The sequence below is a fragment of the Delphinus delphis genome, chromosome 18 (genome assembly GCF_949987515.2).
Source record: "Delphinus delphis chromosome 18, mDelDel1.2, whole genome shotgun sequence".
Lineage (NCBI taxonomy): Eukaryota > Metazoa > Chordata > Mammalia > Artiodactyla > Delphinidae > Delphinus > Delphinus delphis.
The window spans coordinates 13,164,517-13,190,628 of record NC_082700.1 but is presented as its reverse complement, the minus strand read 5'-3'; the positions used below and the strand labels follow the sequence as shown (position 1 = coordinate 13,190,628).

Here is a 26,112-nt window from a genome sequence, read left to right as displayed (position 1 = left end):
CCCTAACTCTCCTGCAAAAAAACCAAAAACCTGACAAAAGACTTACGAATCTTGTTCAACATTGCTATAGCGTGTTGTTTAAATTCACAGGCTTGAGCAAATGCGTTACTACTCACGAACTCTGCTTTCTTTTTTCTAGGTGCCTCCCATACTCCTTGATAAGCAGTTCTCTGAATTCACTCCGGACATTACACCCATCATTTTGGCAGCCCATACAAATAATTACGAGATAATAAAACTCTTGGTTCAGAAAGGCGTCTCGGTGCCCAGACCCCACGAGGTCCGCTGTAACTGCGTCGAATGCGTGTCCAGCTCGGATGTGGACAGTCTCCGCCACTCCCGCTCCAGACTCAACATCTACAAGGCCCTAGCCAGCCCCTCTCTCATCGCCCTGTCCAGTGAAGACCCTTTTCTCACAGCCTTTCAGTTAAGTTGGGAGCTCCAGGAACTGAGTAAGGTGGAAAATGAATTCAAGTCAGAGTATGAGGAGCTGTCACGACAGTGCAAACAATTTGCTAAGGACCTACTGGATCAGACAAGAAGTTCCCGCGAGCTGGAAATCATTCTTAATTACCGTGATGACAACAGTCTCCTAGAAGAACAAAGTGGAAATGATCTCGCGAGACTCAAATTGGCCATTAAGTACCGTCAGAAAGAGGTGAGTTTTGCCAGACTTTATCCATCAAAATGCCACAGAATTTAAATGGCAGTGAGGGAAACTGGTACCCCAAATTAGGTTGGGGGTTTAAAGCATTTTCTGTTTAACTGTAAGTGGGTGATATTTCTTGTTTGCCAGATTACGGATGATGAAACACATTGAAGAGGGGCGGTAAGTAGGTTAATAATTAGTGATGGTTTTTGACATCTGTGTTAAAATGTACACAGTTAATGGTGTGTGATGGTAAAACTAATGAATTTTAGAATCTCTGCACTAAGAGTTCTGGTTCTGCCATTTATAAGTTTTGCTACTTCAGAGGGTCACACAGATCTCTTTGAGTTTTGGTTTTCTCATCTGCTTAAGGGACTTTATATTTGATTATATATATATATTTCTCTATACATATAAAATATTTTACTCACAGATTTGTAGGAAGTGTAAGAGTGGATGTGTGTGAAGGCTCTTAGTAAATTATAAGGTATGATCCTAATAAAATACATTATTAGAAGTTATTAATAAAGGAAAGCCTTTAGTCCAACAGCAGATGAAAATACTAAAACTTCCTTCATGTCTGGCTTAGTTTCTTGATTTCTTGGGAATGACAAGTTAAGAAGTCAATTGCAAATTGCAGAAGAGTAATAAATTAGATTTCCATGGATTTGAACATTAGATTTCCATGGATTTGAACATTAAATAAGGAAAATTCAGATCTATTACACTTATCACCTAGTGTAATTGTTGTTTCCATCACTGATTTTGAGTAAGTTCTCAAAAATCTATTTACTTCTACCTCCAGGAAATATTGGTTTTCTTTTCATTGGTGAATTATAGTAATTGTTCTAGAACAAAAGTTGGAAAAAACTATGTATGTAATATAAGATGAAAAAGAAAGAGAAAAAGAAACTTCTGAAAAAAATGTATTCATTTTTTTTTTAACTTGGCCCTAAATATTCTACATTAGCACTGGCTGCTTTATCTATTGCTGCTTACTAAATACTTAAGATTGAAGATACCTGAATTTGCTTCTTTGAGTTTTTCCTGTAGTTCTTTGGCCAGTTGTCATGGGAGCCTAAAAGTAATTAACAATCTTTTCCCTGAACAACAAAGGAAACAGCTTCATTCCTGTGCATTCCCACTGATTCTAAAATCACATGTACTAGTATCAACTCATTTTTTTAGGGTATTGTGTTTAAGACTCAGGGCTCTTTTTTTTTAAGGGACTAGAATAATTTTAATATGCAACTAGAAGAAATTGATGAAAAATTTCACATGATTAAAGATTGTAAAATACTAAATATGAAACTTCCAAATACACCAGATAGATTTAATTGATATTTATAGGACATTCCATCCAAAAAACAGCAGATTACACTTTTTTCTCAAGTGCACATGGAACATTCTCCAGGATAGATCACATCTTGGGTCACAAATCAAGCCTCAGTAAATTTAAGAAAATTGAAATCACATCAAGCATCTTTTCTGACCACAACGCTATGAGATTAGAAATGAATTACAGGGGAAAAAATGTAAAACACACAAACATATGGAGGCTAAACAATATGTTACTAAATCACCAAGAGATCACTGAAGAAATCAAAGAGGAAATCAAAGAATACCTAGAGACAAATGACAATGAAAACATGACAATCCAAAACCTATGGAATGCAGCAAAAGCAGTTCTAAGAGGGAAGCTTATAGCTATACAAGCCTACCTCAAGAAACAAGAAAAATTTCAAATAAAAAATCTAACCTTACACCTGAAGGAACTAGAGAAAGAAGAACAGACAAAACCCAAAGTTAGCAGAAGGAAAGAAATCATAAAGATCAGAGAAGAAATAAGTGAAATAGAAACAAAGAAAACAATAGCAAAGATCAATAAAACTAAAAGCTGGTTCTTTGAGAAGATAAACAAAATTGATAAACCATTAGCCAGACTCATCAAGAAAAAAAGGGAGAAGACAGAAATCAATAGAATTAGAAATGAAAAAGGAGAAGTAACAACTGACACTGCTGAAATACAAAGGATCATGAGAGATTACTACAAGCAACTCTACGCCAATAAAACGGACAACCTGGAAGAAATGGACAAATTCTTAGAAAGGTATAACCTTCCAAGACTGAGCCAGGAAGAAATAGAAAATATGAACAGACCAATCACAAGTAATGAAATTGAAACTGTGATTAAAAATCTTCCAACAAACAAAAGCCCAGGACCAGATGGCTTCTAAATGTTTGATGGAATTTGTTGAATTCCATCAAACATTTAGAGATGAGCTAACACCTATCCTTCTCAAATTCTTCCAAAAAATTGCGGAGGAAGGAACACTCCCAAACTCATTCTATGAGGCCACCAACACCCTGATACCAAAACCAGACAAAGATACTACAAAAAAAGAAAATTACAGACCAATATCACTGATGAATATAGATGCAAAAATCCTCAGCAAAATACTAGCAAACAGAATCCAACAACACATTAAAAGGATCATACACAAAGAAAAAAAAAAAAGAAAGAAACTTACAAGTAATTGCATGCATTAGAACTGATAAAAACTTTCCATCTAAGTGTGCATAGTGTAGGCACACCTTCTTTCAGGTAAATTTCTGGCCATCTAAGAACTATTGGAAAGATGTCTTTTTGTTGGTATCCAGTAACTCATCTCTGTATCATTGAAATAAAATATCCTGTGAAACACATGAAGCCTGTGAAATGGATATAATCCCCTTTTCTGCTCCTAATCAGGTATGTGATGTTAGACCAATTATCCTTTAAGTTTTTGTTTTCTCACCTTTAAAATAGGAAAATACTGCCTACTTCATAGGTCAGTAGTTAAGATGAAGCATGACAATACAAGTCCAGATCTAGGCATACTTCCTGGCATATTTGTCCAGAAGAGGAGCTATCTATTATATTTAGTAATTACTGATATTATCATTGTTTTTGCTTATCCCCTCATGGACCCTCAGTATAAAAAGCTAAGTGCATTTGCTACGAAGCAAATGCAGCTTCATTGTTAAATGTTTTAATATTTGTACTGAATATTTATCTAGGCCTCGTGGGTTGAATTGCACTTTTGAATTGGTAGTTTGGTATGACATATACACACTGCTAAAAATAAATAAATTAATTAATAGGAAAAATTTTAAGTTTATCCTCTTACAGTCTATTGTTATAATCATTATGCTAAACTGTTTATATTAAAAAGACATTCTCATCAAAAATGTATAAACTTTATCTCAGACCCTAGGGTTGTCCATGCTCTAATTATTCCATTATCAGCTTTAAAAAGTAACTTAGATTATATACTACACACTTGATTTTAATTTGTCCTTCTGCCTTGCTTTTTTTTTTTTTTTTTTTTTTTTTTTTTGCGGTACGCAGGCCTCTCACTGTTGTGGCCTCTCCCGTTGCGGAGCACAGGCTCCGGACGTGCAGGCTCAGCGGCCATGGCTCACAGGCCCAGCCGCTCTGCGGCATGTGGGATCTTCCCGGACCGGAGCACGAACCCGTGTCCCCTGCATCGGCAAGCGGACTCTCAACCACTGTGCCACCAGGGAAGCCCTGCCTTGCATTTTTAAAATATATTTTAGGTGGTTGATTATGTATGCCCTTTGAACCTGACTGCTACATGCTACACCTCAGAATCAGGAACTGTTATCATAGCAGAGCTCATCAAAAATGCCAGGCATATGGTAGGGTTTTGATACATGAGGCTACACTGAGTGACGTAAATAATTAAGAGACTTGTAAAAGGGATAAAAACCAGCATTTCTTTAGCTTACTTTCCTCTTCCTCTGTTCTCCGGAGCACACTCATTGACCAGTTTCTGGGCCCTGCCTCTGTCCTCCAAGCAAGTGCCCACACCGGCTGTTGCTAGGCAAAGGCAAAAGACGATCAAGGCTCCCCAAGGCCTCAGCCCAGGCCCCTCCTGGGGACCAAACATTTCAGCACCTGCCACTGGGTAATGGATGAAGCAAATGCCTGTTCAGGACTTGTCAGCCTGGCTGACGGAACTATGACAGGTCATTAAGCATTTAATTGAACACTAGGATTTTAGAGCTTGGAATTCAATCCCCATGAGTTTCTTTACAGCTAATTAATGACATGCAACCACTTTTCCTAATTCATATCTGAAAATGATTGTTTCTGTTTCTTCCACAATTAAATATGAAATTGTATATGTCCACAACATGGTAAAACTTCAGCCTTTTAAACTGCACTGATTAGAGTGTGATAAATGTATGTCTTCCAAAACGTAAAATAGCAATTTTTAACTTTAAGTTAGATATAAAACATAGCTTGTATTTGATACTGCTTTAATAAATTCAAAAAGGAAATGATTCAGGAATTTATTTTTAAAGAGGTATATTCTTCTGTTCACCTAATAAAAATGCGTTGTATCAGCAGGATAAACAACTCTTTCCAATGTAGCCTTCATTTGCCGCAGACATAAACTAAAAACGTTAGGTTAGTTTGGGATTGACATGTATACACTACTATATTTAAAAGAGATAACCAACAAGGACCTACTGTATAGCAAAGAGAACTCTGCTCAATACTCTGTAATAACCTAAATGGGAAGAGAATTTGAAAAGAATAGATGTATGTATATGTATAACTGAATCACTTTGCTATACACCTGAAACTAGCACAACATTGTAAATCAACTATAGTCCAATGTAATATAAAATTTTTTTAAAACATTAGGTTAATGATAGTATCTTTGAAAAATTTCATGGTGAATTAGAAACCTTCTCTTGGTCCTCCAGTGAATTATTTTTTGTATAAAACTGGTGCTTCTGACTCCATGATGATTGACAAACAAGGGTAGCAATATCAGCTCTTTTTCATTATTCAGATCTGATCATTTCATTTGTGAGTGATGAAGAACAATTTCTTTTGCTCCTTTTGCAAAAAATTCACATTTTGGGGGGGCCATGCATCTTGCAGGATCTTAGTTCCAAGACCAGGGATTGAACCCGTGCCCCCTGCGGAGTCCTAACCACTGGACCTCCAGGGAATTTCCCCAAATTAACATTTAAATTTGAGGGTTATTTTCATTTAAGTCATTATTTAATGTTTCATATCTTCTCTGTCACTCATCATGAAACAAAATTAAGAGTCACCACTTTTTGAAATTATGGATTTAACAGCTTATCCCAACCCACATATTTCCTGGAAAATACAAAAACCCAATAGGTTGTCTTTTAGGACTTTATGGAACAGAAACATAATTGTTCTCAACAAAACCTAATGGTTTGAGATACAATATAAAGTATTGCTCAAGATCCCTTATAAATCATGGGAAGAAGAGGGAGCTTTTAAACTTCTCTTACCCTCATTGTTCTTCGACCATATGAGGCATATTCACATTTTTTTCTCAATAAAGGTTAGTTGTTTTTTGTCTCAATTCTTGGAAACAGAAACATACAGTAAAACCCTCTAGGATGTATGATGCCTGTGCTATAATTTGGTGATTCGTGATTCTGAAGCTGAATTCAAAAGCTGCGTGTTTACAGATTGCTTCTAGGTAATATAGAACTGGGAAAGCAATCCCATAAGGTCATGTTTTTATTCTTTGGGTCACACTCCGTTCCCTTTTCCCCTTCAGCTTTAGGGAGTACTCAGTGGCATGCCCTCTGCTGCCACAGAAAAATACGAAGATACTAAGACCTGTTTCCTTTATGGTTTTTACCTTCATCTGCCCTGTTGCAAGCTCCCTGCATGTTGTAAGAAGGCCTGCTTTTCCTCATTCCAAAACACGACTTCAGTTTTAAATGTGGGGCACCATTGCTGTTTTTCTCCATGGCATTCTCTGGGCTGTGATTTTCCCCAGGTGGCTCTGAAACATGCAGCCCAGAACAACTTTTCATCCTTTGCCACATTCTCCTCTAATATCAGGGCATGGGGGGAGCTGGAAATCTTGTTGGCCACTGCTATGAAGTAAACATATGAGGAACCTAGTGGATGGGCTTAGGGAGCTCTGGCCAAGAGCTGCTCTTTGTCTCTCCAAGTGCAAGTCCACATGTGCTTGCAGGGTGTCCATTCTACGCCAGAGACAGAGGACAGAAAAATGAGAAATCAGCAAGCCCTAGGCCAGGTTTGGATTTCTTCCAGAAGTGTCCTAGAGTCTAGAATTTTATTCTTGCTTAGGTAATACAGTGAAGTTCGTGTGTGTGTGTGTGTGTGTGTGTGTACTGCAGTACTTAATCAAGCAGAAAATGCTGACTATAAGCTAAAAATTCCTTTGTAGCTAGATTGCACTAACGTTTTACATGCTACCTTCCTCATTTACGATGTTTTCCTCATTTTCTTTCCTCCTTCCCTCCCTGTCCTCCTTCCTTATTAGCCCCTTCACTCACTTATTTAAGAGAGCCTTTAGGGCTTCCCTGGTGGCGCAGTGGTTGAGAGTCCGCCTGCCGATGCAGGGGACACGGGTTCGTGCCCCGGTCCGGGAAGATCCCGCATGCCACGGAGTGGCTGGGCCCGTGAGCCATGGCCGCTGAGCCTGCGTGTCGGGAGCCTGTGCTCCGCAACGGGAGAGGCCACAGCAGTGAGAGGCCCGCGTACCACAAAAAAAAAAAAAAGAGCCTTTACTATTTGCTACTTGCTGGTGATGCTGAAATCAAAGACAAATGCCTTACCCTCAAACAACTACCAGATTATTAGGGATGGAAGAAAAGTCAACACAACTGTCATAGTGCGGGTTACAGAGGCTGTGGCAGAGCTGCCTTCCTGGAGTCCAGGAAAATGCCTCCTAATTTGGTCTGAAGGTTTTAGGGGAGACTTCCTGAAGAAAAAGTGGCTTAATTGAGTTTCCATGGAAAACCAGGAGTCATCCAGGCAGAGAAGTTACAAAAAGTCATTACGGGAAGAAACACCATGTACAGATGCAGGGAGGCAAAAAAGAGGATGGAGGATGGAGAATCCCTTCATTATTATTTTTTTAAATTAAGGTCCATCTGATTCATTTTTAAAAATTGGAGTATAGTTGATTTACAATGTTGTGTTAGTTTCAGGGTACAGCAAAGTGATTCTGTTATACATATATATTCTTTTATATATGTATTCTTAATATATTCTTTTTCAGATTCTTTTCCATTATAGGTTATTACAAGATATTAAATATAGTTTCCTGTGCTATATAGTAGGTTCTTGCTGTTTATTTTATATATAGTAGTGTGAATCTGCTAATCCCAGACTCCTGATTTATACCTTCCCCCTTCCCCTTTAGTAACCATAAATTTGATTTTTATGTCTGTGGGTCTGTTTCTATTTTGTAAATAAGTTCATTTGTGTCACGTTTTTTGGTTCCACACTAAGTGATATCACGTGATATTTGTCTTTCTCGGTCTGACTTACTTCAGTCAGTATGATCATCGCTAGGTCCATCCATGTTGCTGCAAATGGCATGATTTCATTCTTTTTTATGGCTGAGTAGTATTCCATTGTATATATAGAATACACATCTTCTTATCCATTCCTCTGTCAATGGACATTTAGGTTGCTTCCATGTCCTGGCTATTGTAAATACTGCTGCTATGCACATTGGGGTGCATGTGTCTTTTCAAATTATAGTTTTGTCTGATATATGCCCAGGAGTGTGACTGCTGAATCATATGGTAGCTCTATTTTTAGTTTTTTGAGGAACCTCCGTACTGTTCCCCATAGTGGCTGCACCAGTTTGCATTCCCACCAACAGTGCAAGAGGGTTCCCTTCTTTCCACACCCTCTCCAGCATTTATTGTTTGCAAACTTTTTAATGATGGCCATTCTGACTGGTGTGAGGTGATACCTCATTATAGTTTTGATTTGCATTTCTCCAATAATTAGTGATGTTGAGCATCTTTTCATGTGCCTCTTGGTCATCTGTGTGTCTTCTTTGGAGAAATATCTGTTTAGGTCTTCTGCCCATTTTTGATTGGGTTGTTTTTTTGTTTGTTTTTTTTGACATTGACCTGTTATGAGCTGTTTGTATATTTTGGAAATAAGCCCTTGTCGGTCACATTGTTTGGAAATATTTTCTCCCATTCTGTAGATTGTCTTTTTGTTTTGTTTATGGTTTCCTTTGCTGTACAAAAGCTTTTAATTTTAATGAGATCCCATTTGTTTATTTTTGCTTTTATTTCCATTACTCTAGGAGATGCATCCAAAAAAATATTGCTGTGATTTATGGCAAAGAGTGTTCTGCCTATGTTTTCCTCTAGGAGTTGTAAAGGATCCCTTCATTCTTTCTGCCCTCATTCCCACCCTGTGGCCCCTGCTTTGGCCTTTCACTCTGCCTGGCACTCATGGATGGCTTCTGTATCAGGTCTCAGTTCATATTATCACCTTCCCAGCAAACACCCAGAATACCCACCTAATCACTGTCCTCTTCCTTCACCCTTTATTCCCAGGCATTCCCTGTACATCACAATGTTGTTACAATGGCCTTTATCACAGCCCGAAAAGATTCTGTTTATTTGTGTGTTTAATTGTTTTTATCTGTCTTTCTTCACCTATATCTGTTATCTTGTCTGACTTCATTATCAGTGAAAGTCTAGTGCTTGGAATAGTGCTTAGGACATAGGAGTGCTAAATAAATGATCATAAATTAGAGGAGTGGCAGGAGCTGAGATTAGAGAAAATGACAAAGAATAGGTTGTAAAGGGATCAGCAATCCTAAGGCTCATGGCTTTCCTAAAATCTGTGAAATTTAATCACGGTTTAAATACATAAATCCATATAATCTTTATTATTTTCTCAAACTGCTGTTTCCCAGAGATGAACTCATTATCTTCCCGTTTAAGCCTGGCTTTCTTCTGTCATCTCTGTTCGAGTATAAGGCCTTCCCAGTTACTTATGCTAGAAATCTGAGACTCATCCTTGATTATTTTATATGCATCACCTCCCAAAGTTTGATGTGGTAGATTAAAGATGGCTTCAATTGAGAGATGCCATCTAATTACCCTTCTCCTCGATCAGAGCCTGCCTTGGCTACCTGCCTGAACCAATAGAATGCAAAAGAAGTGACTTTCTGTAACATCCAAGGCTTGGTTGTAAGAAGTCTTGCAGCTTCCACTTATGCTGTCTGGCAGCGCTGAGGTGCCATGTGAGAAGTCTGACTGTCCTAAAAAGGCCATCACACCGGAGAGGCCGTGGGTACACACTCTTGCTGATTGTCGCACCTGAGCCCAGCCTTCCAACCCTTCACTCCAGTGACAAGACTTACAAGAGAAGTGAACTTGGACCTTCTTTACACTCCCACACCAGGCCATCCTCTAGCTGGATACTGCTGAGTAACTTCTATTGATGCCATGTGAAACAGAAGAATCAACCAGCTGAGTCCTGCCCAAATTCCTGTTCCACTGTTATGGACTGAATGTTGTGTCCCCCTAAAATTCATCTGTTGACACCTAACCCCCAGTATGATGATATTTGGAAGTGGGGCGTTTGGCAGGTGATTAGGTCAAGAGGATGGAGCCCTCATGAAAAGGATCAGTGCCCTTATACAAGAGACCCCAGAGACATCTCTAATCCTCTTACTACCATGTGAGGACACAGCAAGAAGACAGGCCCTCACCAGACACCAAATCTGTAGCATCTTGATCTTAGGCTTTCTGGCCTCCAGAACTGTGAGAAGTAAATGTTTCTTGTTTAAGCCACCCAGTCTATAGTACTTTGCTAGAACAGCCTGAACTGACTAAGGCATGCACAAAATTGTGAAATATTGAATATACATTGTTGTTTTGAACTAGTAAGTTTTAGAGCGTAGATCATTGAGGTTCGTGTAAACCACCAGAGCCTGCCCATCTTATTGCCCATTATATTCCCTACTATTTCCCAAATTATTTCCTCCCTTCCAGCCTTACTCCTCCTGCCCTCTTTAATGAAGTCTTAGACTAGTGTGTCTCACCCAGTTTCCCTGCATCCATGGCTCCAGTCTCATTCCATCCAAAATCACACCACACTTCAGAATTTTTAATATGTAAACATTCCCCACAGTAAAATTTTTAATTTTTTAAGTATATTCATATTGTGGTATAACCATCACCATCATCCATCTCCAAACCTTTTTCACCTTCCCAAACTGAAACTCTTACCCATTAAGCAGTAAGTCCACATTCACCCCTCTCCCCTGCACCTGGCAACAACCATCCTGCTTTCTGTCTCTATGAGTCTGACTAATCTAGATTCCTTATATAAGTGGAATCATATACTCTCTGTCCTTTTGTGTCTGGCTTATTTCACTTGCATAGTATTTTCAAGTTTACCCATGTTCTGCACGTATCAAAATTTCATCCCTGCATGTATTTCACTGTATGTATATACACTGTACATACATTGTATGAATAATATTTCACTGTATGTGTATACCACATTCTGTTTATCTATTAATCTATTGATGGACATTTGGGCAGTTTCCACCTCTTGGCTACTGTGAATAATGCTGCTCTATTATGTTATTTTAAAACTGTAACCTGGTTTTCTATCCCTTACTTTGTAGATCCCATAAAGTAAAACCCAATCTCCTCAACAGGATAGATGATATCTGGGCGCTGACTTCCTGCCCAGACTCATCTCTCACCCCTTCCTGACTTTTGCTGTATGCTCAGCAATTCTAGATTGCTATTATTTCCTCTCCTGTGCTGTGATCTGTGAATGTTATCTCTGTAAACTTTCTTGTTATTTTATTACCTTGAAATACAACCATTACCTCTGGCTAGATCCTACTCCCTGTTCAAGATGTTAAGCCTCGGCTTCAGAAAGGTCCCACATTTGCTCTCTCAGGCTGGGTTTGCACTCCCTCTTCTATGTCTGGAGCATGCACATTTACCACTTTATAATTTCCTTTTTACATTTCTTTCCCCTTCATAAGACTGTGAGCTCCTGAAGCCAAGAACTGTGCCTTTTTTTTGCTACAGTCAGCATCCGTGATGGCGCCGGCATGTGGTATATGAGCTCAACAAATGTTTTTTTCTGCCAGTCGATGCATTTTTATAACACCTTGTTAGTAGTCCTTCTAAAGGATTTTGTGTGGCACAATAACTTGATCATTGGTGAGAAGAAAGTAACAAAGCTTTGTGTGTAATTTCTGTTGATTGCCCCCCTATGTTAATGACACTGGTAAATTCTACAAGGAGAGACAAAACCAGTAGACAGCTCCCTTGGGAGTGGGGAAGGGGAGATACTACTTAAATAATATTTAGGCAAACATACCAAAAATACAATTGTTTTGTATGAGTTTGCTTTGAATTATTTTAAGTAAAGAATGAATTTTTAATAAAATAAAATGCTTTTAATAATATTGATAAATTTCCATCTTTATTCCTTATACAGATTGACTTTTATCTGTTCAAACAAGCATTGTTGAAAATATTACACACACACAGCATTGATCGTGTGATTACAGTTTAGGTGCCAGGAAGCTGTAACAGCTATTAACATATAACTGAGATATTGTTGTATTGAACCTTTTTATTTTTTGTCCTTCCTGTGTACCTTCTCATGTTTTTCCATTCTGTTTCTGTTTACTGTTTTATCATTTCTTCATGGACCACCAGTTGCTAATACAACTCTGGCTAGGTCTTTGGCTCCAGAGGCAGAGTTTTGAGTTTTGCAGCTTTTTTCTGTTAAGGAAAAATAATCAATATCCCAGGACACATAAGCAGCCTTGGCTTTGAGATGAGGCCAGTAATCTAGCTTTGTATGGTGACTGTGTGTCTTGGGTGTCTGAAAATTTTGGCAACCCATTTCGGAAAGGGCAATGAGTGAATATGCAAGAAAGTCTGTTATCCAAGGATACTGGAGAATGGAGAGATATAAAAATAATGCTAATAACATTCCATATAGTTGAATTTTAAGTGGCAACATTTTTTTTGTTTAAAATATCATCAGTTCATATGAGAATCATTGGCTGAAAATGTACAATGTTATGTATTATCTCTTTTTTAAACAAAATTCACAGAACATAAACTTTTCTTTATAATTCAGAGCTTTGGAATGAACCTCAGTTACTGTACTCTATGATCTAGCTGTAAGTTTAGGATTTTTAAAAATGCTGATATGAATAGCTATTTAGGCCTATATAAAAGTATAGCAGAAATCTGCCCTTTACATAGTTTTGCAATCTCTCTCCTCAGGATGAGACTTCCAGCTATCAGTTCTGGAGAGTGTTGATTCAGCTGCCTTTTTATATTTATTTATTTTAATCAATTCATACTAAGCAACCCAATAACCACTCCAGGTAGAAAGAAGTGTTGGAAAACATAGTCATAACTGTCTCAGGGCTTGAGGACGCCTCCATAAATATGATGCGTAAGATTGAATGCCTTAATACTGTGACATTATTCAACTTCTTTGAGAAGGAGAAAATAACAGCCTTATTGCTCAGCTTGTCAAGCCCAAAGCCAAGAACAGAACCCGCTTTCTCTCTACCAGGAATGGCTTGTATCTGGAATCCTCTTTCCTCCTAAGATCCGTGGTAGATACTTGCATTGTGTTTTAGTGGCTGCTTTAAGAATCGCAATATATACCTTTATTAGTTTTCTCTTGCTGCTTGTATAGTAGCTCAAAACACCACAGATGTCTATGTACAGTTCTATATGTCAAATCTGACACAGGTCTCATGGGCTAATACTGAGTATTGGCAAGCCTCATTCATTCTGGAAGCTCCAGTTGAGACTCAGTTTCCTTGCCGTTTCCAGCTTCTAGAGGCTTTCCACATTCCGTGGCTCATGACCGTCGTTTTCTATCTCTAAGATCAGCAATAGCAAAAGGTTTAGTCCTCCCCATGAGCATCACTCTGGCCTCCTACCCCCACTTTTCATCTTTTAAAGACCCTCTGACTACATTGGGCCCCCCTGGATAATCCCGGATAATTTCCCAATTTTAAGGTTAGCTGATTAGTGATCTTAATAACCATCGTCCTTGCCGTGGAACATAACATATTTACAAGTTCTGGGACTGAGGATGTGGACATCTTTGGGGGGCCATTCTTACGTCTACTACAATGCCTTTAATTTTTCACCATCTGTTTAGAGTTCATATTGTATAATTTCATGTAAAATGTAGAAGCTTTGCCCCAGAACAGGCTCATTTACCCCATACAACTGACCTTCATGCTCTAGTTACATAAACATTCCATACATTACAAACCTCACAAGACAGTGTTTTAATTTTTGCCTTAAATATTGGCACGTACATTGTTTAAATCATCAGAAAAAAATTTGTTTTTTTATCTGACTATTTGCCTTTTATGTTTTTCATTCCTTCCTGACGATCTGAGTTTTCCTGTGGAATCATTTCCTTTCAACCAGAAGAATTCTCTTTAGCATATTTACCAACTGATATTCCTGGTTTTCTTTTATGTGAAAATGTCTTTGTTTCTCCTTCATCCTTGAAGAAGGTTTTTGCCGATTATAGACTTCTGCATTGACAGTTTTTGCCTTTCTCTTTCAGGCTTTTTATTGGCCTCCATAATTTCTGATGAAAAGGCAGCAATAATTTTAATTGCTGTTTCCCTCTATGTAATGTGCCTTTGTTTTCAGGCAACTTTTAAGATTGCCTTATTATTCTTTACTTTTTAGAAATTTGAATATCATGTACCCTAGCATGGTTTTCTCCATTTTTACCCTGTTTGAGGTTTTCTGAGCTTCTTAAATCTGTAAATTGATTTCCTTCACCAATTTGGGGAAAATGTAGGCTGTTATCTTCAAATATCCTTTTGCTGACTCATCCTCTTTCTCTTATTCTTCTGAGGCTTCAATGATACCTTTTGATATTGTTCCACAGATTCTTGAGGTTGTATTCATTCCTTTCATTTTTTCTCTTTTTTTTTCTTCAGATGGGATAATTTCTATTGATCTTTCATCACATTGACTTACTCTTTCCTCTGTCATCTCCATTTTACTGTAATGTCCATTCAGTAATATTTTTAAATTTTAGATATTTTATTTTTCAGCTCTAGGCTTTCCACTTGGCTTTTATATAGTTTCTCTTTCTCTGCTGAGATTTATGTTTTTATTTATTTTGACCATATGTTTCTTTGCCTTCTGGAGCAGATTAACAATAGGTGCTGTAAAGTCCTTATCTGCTAGTTTGCCATGTGAATTATCCAGGGGTCAGCCTTCACTGATGGTCTTTTCTCTTGAGAATGGGTCACATTTCCTTGGTTCTTTTTATATGGAGAAATCTTGCACTGTATCCTGGATATTGTGAAAGTTGTATTGTGAAGACTCTAGATTCTGTTATGATCATTTAACTGTTTTTTTTAAAATTTAGAAACCAGTTTCCTTAAATCTTACGTCAGTTCTTCGTCCAGCCACTTTAGTGAGGCAGTCTGCAGTCTGCCCTACACATGCATAGTTCAGGGTTCTACACAGAATTTAGGAATCCTAATCCCTGGTTCTCTCCTTTCTGGAATTTGCTCTTCAATTTCCATCAGCTCTGGTTGCCCTAGACACTGTCATCTATTTCTTCAGGCTAGAATAATTCAGATTTGTTCAAAGTCTTTGCCACTCCATATTATACCACAGTGGTGATAAATATATCATAGATAGATGATAGATAGATAGATGATAGACAGATAGACCCACTTCACTTTCCTGGTCCTTTCTTCCAAGTTTTGACTCTTCCAGAATCTGTCTGTATTTTTTTTTTTCATTTTTCAGAACTGTAGGCTAGTTTTTCATGGTATTTTATAAAAGTTATAGTTCATTTTCAAGAGGGTTGGTCTATGTATTAGTCTGCTAGGGCTGCCATAACAATGTACTACAGATGGTAAAAACAACTTAATTTTCTCACAAACTCTGGAGGCTAGAAGTCTGAGATCAAACTGTCAACGAAACTGGGGTGTTTTTGAGACCTCTCTCCTTGGCTTGTAGATGACTGTCTTCTCTCTCTGTCTTCACATGGTCTCCCCTCTTACCTCATTTAACTTTATTACTTCTTTGAAAACACTATCTCCAAACGGTCATATTTTGAGTTACTGCAGTTTAGGATTTTAACATATGAATCTTAAGCATCTTGAACACAGGTTAGCTCACAACAGTATATAAGGAAAATTTTCAGCCATACCAGAACTTAAACTCACCCATGGCTATTAGGGATATTGGACAAGATACATGTTTCCTCTGAATTCTAATTTAGTCTCAGACTCCTGCTCAGTATATGTTCCAGGCCCCCATTACTAATAAACTTGTGTTGGCATGTGAGATAAAATATATTTTCCATCCCTGTTCCAACATACTCACAACATCTACAATGTCAACTATAATGTTAATTTCTAAAATTAAGTCTTTATTGCTACCTAAATGCAACCTACACTAACTCATAAATATCAATATAACAAACATGAGTGTTTTCTCTCCATTATGCCTCATGTCCAATAAGCAACTTTTGTTGAATTTTTCTTCATAATATCTCTCGGATCTGTCCCTGCCTCTGAACTGAAGCATCAGACATGGAATTTCATTGCTCACTGTTCTCTATCTAAAACTTTCCAGTGGCTCTCAAATTTCACTCTGAATATAGCCAAAATCTTTACAGTGCTCTCTGAGTTTGAAAACCAAGTTCTTACTATTTTATTAACTATATCACATACTTCTGTATTATGTGTCATTTTTTTTGTTTGTTTTGTTGCCTATTTCCTCTGACAGAAAGGAAACTACACCAAGACCGTTTCTCATTTGTGTTCATTGCAAAATCTTAGAGTTTAGAATACAACCTAGATTCTGATAGATGGCTAAACATATTTGTTGAATTAATCTGAAGGAATGTATTATTTGCTTTCCCATTATTCTTTCTCTTATTGCAATGATGTTATTGGAAAACAATAACTCAGAAAAAAAGAATACCAACAAAATACAAGATGTTAACCATATTTTTTAAGACAACTGATCATATGTTTAGAAACCCTTTCTTTAAGCCTTTGTGAGTCTTTATATTAGTGACACTGCTTTATATTTCATTATGATGGGAAACATCTTAAATCTGAACTATTTTACCATCTTTTAACGTAATAGTAATGAACCAATAGTATTTAAAATAAATATTTAAATACTTTGTAAAACAGAAGTAGTACTCTGTTCTAAAACTATTTTCTGACACTTTCATCTATTAGCTGTTCATTTTTTTGTGAAAGACTCCGGTATAAACTGTCTTAAATCTCTAAATTATGGTAATTCACTGATGAGGACGAAATTCTATTAACAATTTTGAAAATTGTTCCGGAACCTATGTCTCTCTCTTATAGCTCCCTGAAAAACATGGTGAATATGAAATATTGTCATAGAAATAAGCTTTTATCTACTGAGCAGCCTAGTTCTGATTTTTCCCACCTATACGTATTATTTTACCATTAGCATACATCACCATGTCAGAGTTAAAGTGTGCATCTGTGTATAAACATAAATTCTGTCTATTCAGTCGATATTTTACCATTCTCTCTTACTGTAGTTTTCTATATGAACCTAAAAATAATTTTTAAAAAACCCCACAAAACTTAGATGTACCCAAGAGAAACAGCTATGAGGAAAATAAACTCACAGAGGACAATTTAAAAATAATTTTTTTCCAGCTTCCTAGTTTAAAAATAGCATGCTTGTTGAGATGTGTAACAATTAAAAATAGCTCTTAAGTAGAGAGACTGTGTTTTCTTAAGATCTGTTTATCTGACTTTTCATGTCAAAAATATTTAAGAATCAAAGTTTATATTTCACCAGTAATGTCTTTAAAGTCCTCAGGGTAAACCCCACACACACGTCCCACCACATACACACAGTATTAACTACTTCCTGGATATGCTAGATAGATTCAGAGTTCATATCAATCACTTTTTAAACATGCTATATAGGTTCAGAGTTCAACTTTATTCTGAAAAAGAATAAATCAGTTTTGAAGTTTTCTTATATAAAACTTGGCTAGAAACTCAAAGCCAGTGAACTGTAAGCATGGTTCACGAACTATTCCTTGTTGGCAAGTGTATGGTGAAGAGAGCCTTGCTTGAAGAATGCTGGTATGAAGTAGAAGTATACATTTAAATGAATAGCTTGAAGAGAATGGATTTGTAATTTTAGGATTCAAAGTTTAATTGAAAATTTAGTTTAAATTGAGTAACTTAGAGGCTTTGCTAGGAATTTTTAGTAGTAACATAGAAATGTATCTCTACACTCCTTAGGAAAACTACTAACGTAATCAAATACATTCACCAATTTAACTTCTTTCCAGTTCTTTTTCTCCCATATCAGGAAGTACCCACTCTTTAATGAACTTGTTCATCTTCCTACTTGTAATTCTTATATTTTTTTAATATGTAAACTCTCCGTAGACCCTTAGGGTAAAGTGATAGCCCAAGTAATTGCCTCATCTAGGAGACTATACAAGAAGTCACAGCAAACACAGAAGGTACTTTCTCTTGGAAAAAAAAATTAAAACTTGTTTTTCATAGTATTTGTTCTCTGCTTTTGATTTGCAGCTAAAAGAGAAAAAATGTTTTCATGTTCTTCTTAATCTTAAAAATACACACAAACATATAAAAACAATATGTTTAATTCCAGCAAAGGTTTATCAAGTCTAGAAGTTCTTAAGAACACGCCATAAGCCTATATGTAAAAAATTAATAGGAAGCCTAGGGCTTGACCTTGGCTCCTGAGAAGGATCAGGATGCCGAGGCACATTCCCACAGTTCCTCTGAGTCATTTGCTGTGTCGTTCATAGGCTGGCAAGGATAGTTCCTAGTCAACAATTCAATTCCGGCCACTGTCAAACCTCCATATACAGTTATAGGAGAAGAAAGATAGACAGTTTCTCATATTTGCCAATTCTGAATAATTACCAAGATCACATTTCAATCAGCAGATTTCTCAGGAGTTTTTTGTGTCAAAACTGCCTATGATGTTATGATCCAGTGAATAATAATTTATTATAAGGTCAAATGCAATGCCTGGAGTAAGTAACACATGATCCAATTTAGTAAACCCACTTCTCTCTTTGCAGAGTTGCAAGTGAATACAGAAATACTTGCAAATTGCTTTGAGCTGTGTAATGCCTCAATGCAGACATGTGTAAGGGAAGACAAGAGAAAGGAAAGAAGTAATCATATTTTTGCACCTGGTACTATGATAAGCACTTCTTAGACTCTGTTTCATTTTATTCTTCAAAAAACATGGCCGCTATTTGTATAATCTTCATTTTAAAGACAGGTCTTTCTGGTTCTGGAGCCTACACACTTAATATAGTACCACATTATTATTATCTATGAAACAAAAGATTTCTGTATTCATTTGCTCCTTATTCAACCCTAGCTAAAAGGATTTACCTTGTTGGTTTCCTTATAGGTCTGTATATTGGCACCGGTGATATGCATGTCTAGCCTGCAAATGGCGTGTCTCTCTCAGCTTTGACGTCAGGTGGCTCACACTATACCATCCAGCCATGTTCAGGTGTAGGTCCCAGGAAGATGGTGGACAAATCTGAAAGTTAAGCATAGACAAGAGCTTCCATGTTCAGGCTGTGAGACTCCTGTAAATTCATTAGGACACTGAGAACTATTTTAGGGGAGGAGAGATAAGAATCACATTGCTTTCATTCATGTATTTATGCATGTATACATGTAGTTATTTATCATCCACTAAACAAACACTATAGGTGCACCTACACAGGCCAGGCATTGTTAGGCATCGGAAATGCAGAGGTGAGTATGACAAGTATAGTTCTGGCCCTTACATACCCAGTAGTCTAGTGGAAGAGAATAGTATGAAAAAGAATTACCCAAATAAGTGTATGAGGGCAGTCTTTGAAAAGTATAATGAAGGAGCATATTGGCGGGTATATAACCACACCAGCAGGCAGTCTGAACTAGTCTAGATGTTCCAGACAGACTGAATGAGAAATGGGAGATAAAGAGGTACAGGTGTGGGGTGGGCAGGGATTGGGGGTATGGATAGAATTGCAGACCAAGCAAGCATCATCTGGGACAATTCTGTGGGGATGGAGACACCAGAGGGACCGGAGCACAGACAACCATAGGGCGAGCAGTTTGCAAAGCCCTGTGGAGTGGTGGGGCAGCAACCTGAACAGCCATATCCTCGTTAAGGACGTGTTTTCATCTTAAAAGAGGCAAGAAGTTTTTAAAAGGCTTTAAGCAGGGAAGTGGCATGATTAAATGTGTGATTTGAAAAGATCTCTTTAGATGCCATGTTTAGAATAGAGTGGGGAAAATAATTGAAGTGTTTCAGATAAGACATGATGGTAGCTTGGGCTAAGTGGTAAGAGGAGAGAGTGAGAAATAGACACGTAGGGAAAACAGTCGTACTTCTCAGTGATTGCTTGAATCCTTGGAGCTAGGGAAAAGGATGCATAGGGATGAACCCAGACGCTTCCTATATAAGTGTTGAAACTGAAGTGAGGGATGCACAGATTCTTATTAAATGTGGTCACTGCTTGGTTACTGCATTCATCTTCTCATCTTCCTGAGCACAGCTCTCATTTAGCAGAGAAAATTACCCCTTTTACCCTTAGGATCAATAAGTGATGCCCTCCTTGACCTTCTAGAATTTCTGCCCTGTCTGGAAAGTTTGATAATAGCTAAACTACAAAACAAAGCACCCAAGGATTTTTTTTTCTTCTGTCTGGCTTCTCTTCTTTTATTCCCCCTGATTATATACATCCAAACTACTACATCTCATCCCACATAAAATGACTCTTCTCCCTCAATCCTTTAACTTTGAGAAATTCTTTTAGTTCCATTTAGAAAACATCAAGTAAGATTTAAGAGGCTAGGCAGTGGAAATACTCATTTCTCTTTGGAGGGATTATGTTTTTTCTTTCAAGGTTATTAGTTATCTAGAGCATGAGAAACGGCATCTGCAACAATCCCAGGGACTCAGAAGATTAAGAAAAAGAAATGAAAAGTCCTCTTGACCACAAAGTCGGTACTTTGGAACCGAACGCTTAGTTTTATTTCATTCAATTTTTAGAACTTGCTTAAACCACTATTATTGACTTGATATCTTTCATTGTCTACATAAAAGAATGCAAAATGGCAGAAGGTGATGGTAGATCGCTACCATCTCACTGCCGCTATCCGAAGTCTATAACTACTGAGCTGGGATTATAGATCTGCAACTTTGACTTCATTCGGGGTTGACTTGAATCCTGAGCTACTGCCCCTCACCCTGCATTCCAGTCAGCACCACACCTGATAGGGAACTACCTTTGCCTCTGCCATTAACTAGTTTTGTGGCTCTGGAAAATTCATCTGACCTCCCTGGACCTCAGTTTCCTGGTTGTAAAGCCAAGAGGTGAGGCCTGATGATTTTTGAAGTACCTTCCACTTAACTTTCTAAGAAAGACAAATCTTGGTATGTCTGACACAGAGTGTGTGTATGTGAACCGGTGTATTTGCTTTTTATCCAACTTTTTCAATCTTGTGCCTCATAAATGTTACAAAACAAACCTCACATATTTCTTTCTCCTTTGAGAAATAAAAGCAGATAAATAATAAGCCAGGTATTTACAGTTATAAGATCCCGGACACTTGAGATGTCTGTTAATTTGCCCCTGTCTTATCCATTTTGGCCTGTCACCCATCTCTAGACTTACCTCCTCCAGGGCCCTTAGGGTCTCCAAATGTCCCTTTGGCAGGACCTCTCCCAGGCCGACCCAGTGAGGAAGTGCTCCCAAATCAAAACTGAGCAGCCCACCCATGCTCGTAGAGATAATCTCAGCAAGGAGGAAAGTAATCTGATTTCCTGATAAAAAATGTGACGTTTCAAAGATGGCACTGACTGATAGGCTGGACTACCCCAGTGTTATTTACGTGTTCAAATAGGAACAATGAACACCAGTGGATTGCTTACTGATCGGGTGCCCATGAGAAATGAGTGGGGGCCGTCAGGCCATCTCGTTGCCTAGGCGGGGTTGTCTGCCTCCAAAGTACACCCTCAGAACAGAGGTCTGTGACTGGGTGCTCCACTCTGAAATCTTACTGAGCCGCATCATTCAATTCCTTTTTAGCACTGCGAGGAGCAGACACTATACAGAGGAGAGAGGAGTGCAAATCCTCTGCACCACATAGCACTGGGGGGTGGGGGAGAAGATGTGCAGAAATCATTAAATACAGTTGACTACCTGCTTGTCGCCCTTTGGAGAGAAGGTCTGTCAGGGAAATAGGTATAGTCACTGTCTTCTAGAATAGACTTTTTATTAAGAGCTGCTGAAACAACAAAATTACTGCTCTCTGCATTCAGTACTCAGTGATCCTCTGTTTTTTTTTTTTAATTTCAAAAGCTATCTGTTAGTCTATAATTTGAAAAAACTAGACCTCTGTTGTCAGTACATAGCCACTAGCTACATGAGGCAGTTAAGCACCTGAAATGTAGTTTGTCCAAACTGAAGTAGGATCCAAGTGTCAGATGCATCCCAGATTTCAAGCCCTATAAAGAAGGCTACTCATCAGCTGAAGATTTTTCTAACAGGAGATGGGACAAATAACATGACTGGTAAGCAGAATGTATACATCGAATAGTATATATATATATTTTTTGTGTGTGGTACGCGGGCCTCTCACTGTTGTGGCCTCTCCTGTTGCGGAGCACAGGCTCCGGACGTGCAGGCTCAGCGGCCATGGCTCACGGGCCCAGCCGCTCTGCGCGGCATGTGGGATCTTCCCAGACTAGGGCACGAACCCGTGTCCCCTGCATCGGCAGGCAGACTCTCAACCACTGCGCCACCAGGGAAGCCCCCGAATAGTATATTTTGCTAGGAAATAATCATCTGGTATTTATATTTCTAAGCGTATCCTTCTCTTTGATGCAAAAACAAATAGTTTTCACACCAAAGCTATCAAATTAATTCTACTATAGTTGAAAATTAAGGAGAAATTTTTTTTTTTTTGGCAGTATGTGGGCCTCTCACTGTTGTGGCCTCTCCTGTTGCGGAGCACAGGCTCCGAACGTGCAGGCTCAACGGCCATGGCTCACGGGCCTAGCTGCTCCGCGGCATGTGGGATCTTCCCGGACCGGGGCACGAACCCGTGTCCTCTGCATCGGCAGGCGGACTCGCAACCACTGCGCCACCAGGGAAGCCCAGAAGGAGAAAATTTTATAAACTACTTTTTTCTTGGTGGTAGGGGTAGTACTTACCTTCTCAAAATCTGAAAAACTTAAATAAGAAGCTCCTTCTAAAACTCAAACCAGTAGCCAAAAAAGAAAAGTTTTGTGCATTTTTTGATTAACTTTATTCTTCAAGCACTGCCTATTAAATACAGTCACAATCAACACTTAGGCACAAGTCTTATGCATGAGCCGGGGATCAGTGTCTTATCTCAATGTTTACATAAACCAGGAGAGTAGAAATCTCATAATCCAGCAAGAGTTAGAAATCGGTAATTAGTTTGTAACAGAATTAAAGTAAGTCGTTCCTTTTCCATATATCATGATCATTTTTATTTACTGAGAAAATAATTTTCTTCCTAATTCTTAGGACAGAGTAGAAAAGTCAGTTACATACTGTGCTATAGACTTTGACTTCCTTTAGAAGGAAGGTTGTATTGTTTGCCCTTTTTTCTTTAGCCTTCAGCCATATGTTTAGACTCAGCCTCTCCTTCCATGCTACACAGCAGCATGAAAGCCATAAAATAACCTAGACACAATTTTGAAAGCAGTGGATAAAGTCAATCTTTCTACTGTTGCCATTCATATATTTACTCATTCATTCTAAAACTATGTCTCAAGAATCATCTTGGTACCAGAAAGTCTGCAAAGCATTATAGATACAGAAATAAATAGTATCAAGTTGGTATGGAGGTATACAGAGATAAATATACCAATTTCTATTGGATGTAAGGAGTTAACTATATTAGGTATTATAGTTGACACTGATATAAAAATATATATAGAAAGCCCACCACTATGAAGGGTGATCCTGGACTGCTTTCTCAGAATGAATCCTGGCCAGAGAAGAAGACGACAGGGTGGTGATTGCAGTGGTTGAAGGAGGATGTTGCGTTTGGGACAGAGGATTTCCGGAGCTTGAGTATCTATGTGAAAGGAGGAAAAGTGAATGATGAAAGAGGATGTAATTTTTCACTCTTCAGTTGCTTCACGTACAAAGTTTTGCCTTTGTCACTTATATAGTAATTCTACAGTGATTATTATCAATAATATTATTGTTAAATATTAATTCCATACTCTTCACAAAGATAAGCCTACCTGTTTTTTGGGGGGGGGGGTTATTTCTTTATTTACTTTTTGTATTTGACATCTCTCTAATGTAATTGGCAGATCCCTGTGATGTTCTGAATTCCTTTCAAATCTGGGTATTGGGCAGTGTCTGGACACTGACATTTAGTACCAGAAGATGTTATCACCTCTTAGATAATGAGTGAATGTTCCAGATCTCCAACTCAAAAATATTCTCGATCTTTAAACATCTATCCACCTTTTGAGGCCAAGACTGCAGTGACACTGTGGAAAACGGTCTCAAAAGAGACTCCCCATGATTCCCTGCCCGGTGTTTTCTGCCTCCACAGTGTCCTGGGGTGGAAAATTTTGCCTTGGACTTCACTCCAGTTGGAGGAGGACATTTCCTTCTCTGGGCAGACTCGTAAATTGTACAGACACAACAGAAGATTATCATGCTGAAGATGAAAGAGTGAGACTATGTCGATCCCAAGAAATTAGGTCATAAAAGTTTTTCTAGCGCTTTGCTAAATAAGAAACCTATCTTCAGTGTACTGAGAAGGTCGAGATTACTTGGATGCCATTTATTTATATGGAGAGAGAAAAATGAAGTTTCTTTGTCACTTTTGGGGACTTTAACTTTCAACTAACTAAATAAATGATGTACTGAAAATTAGGTTTTATTTAAATATTATGTTTTGTAGAGCCTTACTCACTGTTCTTAAATTCTGGGAATAGGTATGAAAATATTCCCTTCTTGAATTCCTATTGTGATTTTGAATTCTTTTGGGATTAGGGAATGAGGTGCCTACAGAAATGTCCAGAATATGTATCGTGGTCTTACTGAATTTAGTAAAAGGAAAAAGAATTCAAACCGTCTTCAGCTTTTAACAATGTTTTAGGTAAAGTAAAATTATCCTGACAGAAATGTAAGTAAACATTTTGACTACCTTCCTCGTATTCACGATGCACCAGAAATTGCATTATAAACGTTTGGAGGTGGTTAAATAGTTACTCAGAGTTGGCAATAATATGTCTAGATGACATGAAGCAGATAGGTTCTGCTTGCCATCAAATGGACTTTCCACCTCTAGGGAAGAATTTAGCAAGAAATTCTTGAGCATTTGTAAACCTCCTCATAGCTTTCATTTCTTTTGACTGAAAGTCTAGGTACCAAAAAAAAAAAACCAAAAAAACAAGAGGCATTCTGTGTAATTATCATTATCTTTATTTTTGCTGAGATTGTAACTCTATTTACTAACAAGTTTGGAAGCTTCTCCTTTGTTTGAACCAAGAAATCTAATCCCTACTGTAGGATAGAGAGGGCGCCAGCATTGAAGGTTGAAGACATGCTGACTGCTTGCCCTTCCTCTCCAGGGTCAGTTAGATCAGAAGACTCAGACCAAAGACACGTGGTGGGAAGAACCCAGGCCAGAAAGGCAAGGTTCCTTCAGTTCTGGGACCTAAATTTCTGTCATTCACTATCTTTTATTATTTCTTAAATGCAAATGAAAGATTAAGGTGAATGCAATTCGCTGTCAATTTGTATGAATTCTTTTCATCTCATAATCAGGCCCTTTCTAGTTAAGTATAGCTATGAATATATAAATAAAAATAGAACTAGAGGGACAGACTTGGTTCTGCTGCTAGGAAAGGAGGTATGCAATTTTGGGCATCCCAGGTTAGCAGGAGGACAAGAGTTATTGGATGACCATCGTAGGCCCACTTGAATCGCATTGTGGTAGCATGGGTGGTGGGATGGGGCAGTGGGGGAAGGTTGGAATGGATACTGGTGCAGGCGTAGGAAATGTTCACATCTTGTCATATTTAAAGATAACTACTGAAAATCTTTTAGAGGCAATCCCTAATTTACAAACAGATTGTATTACAGAAGCTTAACAACTTGATGAAACGAAGTTTGGGGATATAATTACCTTGTGGAACAGAATGATAGTGGGTATGGAGAATTCCAAGTCAAAATACACAATTTGCTTTAACCTATCCATAGATGTTGTCTGATATATGTTCAGGACATAGGAGAATAAAACTTTAAATCTACTTTTAAAGTGTTTCAATTCTCTGTGAGTAGTGAACAGTAAATATCCTCCATATAGAGACTAAAAATGATTTTTAAAAATTTGTAGTTTGTACGTATGCATCTTTTTTTTTTTTTTGCGGTACGCGGGCCTCTCACTGTTGTGGCCTCTCCCGTTGCGGAGCACAGGCTCCGGACGCGCAGGCTCAGCGGCCATGGCTCACGGGCCCAGCCGCTCCACGGCATGTGGGATCTT

The 26,112-nt window shown here is 38.1% G+C and overlaps 1 protein-coding gene across 1 annotated transcript in view; it reads left to right on the top strand.

The window, feature by feature from the left end:
- The window catches only part of TRPC4 (transient receptor potential cation channel subfamily C member 4), a 160,772-nt gene that overhangs the window by 73,829 nt on the left and 60,831 nt on the right, over positions 1-26,112 (top strand). Inside the window, exon 3 of the mRNA XM_059996055.1 lies at positions 140-658. Coding sequence (XP_059852038.1) covers positions 140-658 — 519 coding nt within the window. The remainder of the gene's footprint in view (positions 1-139; positions 659-26,112) is intronic.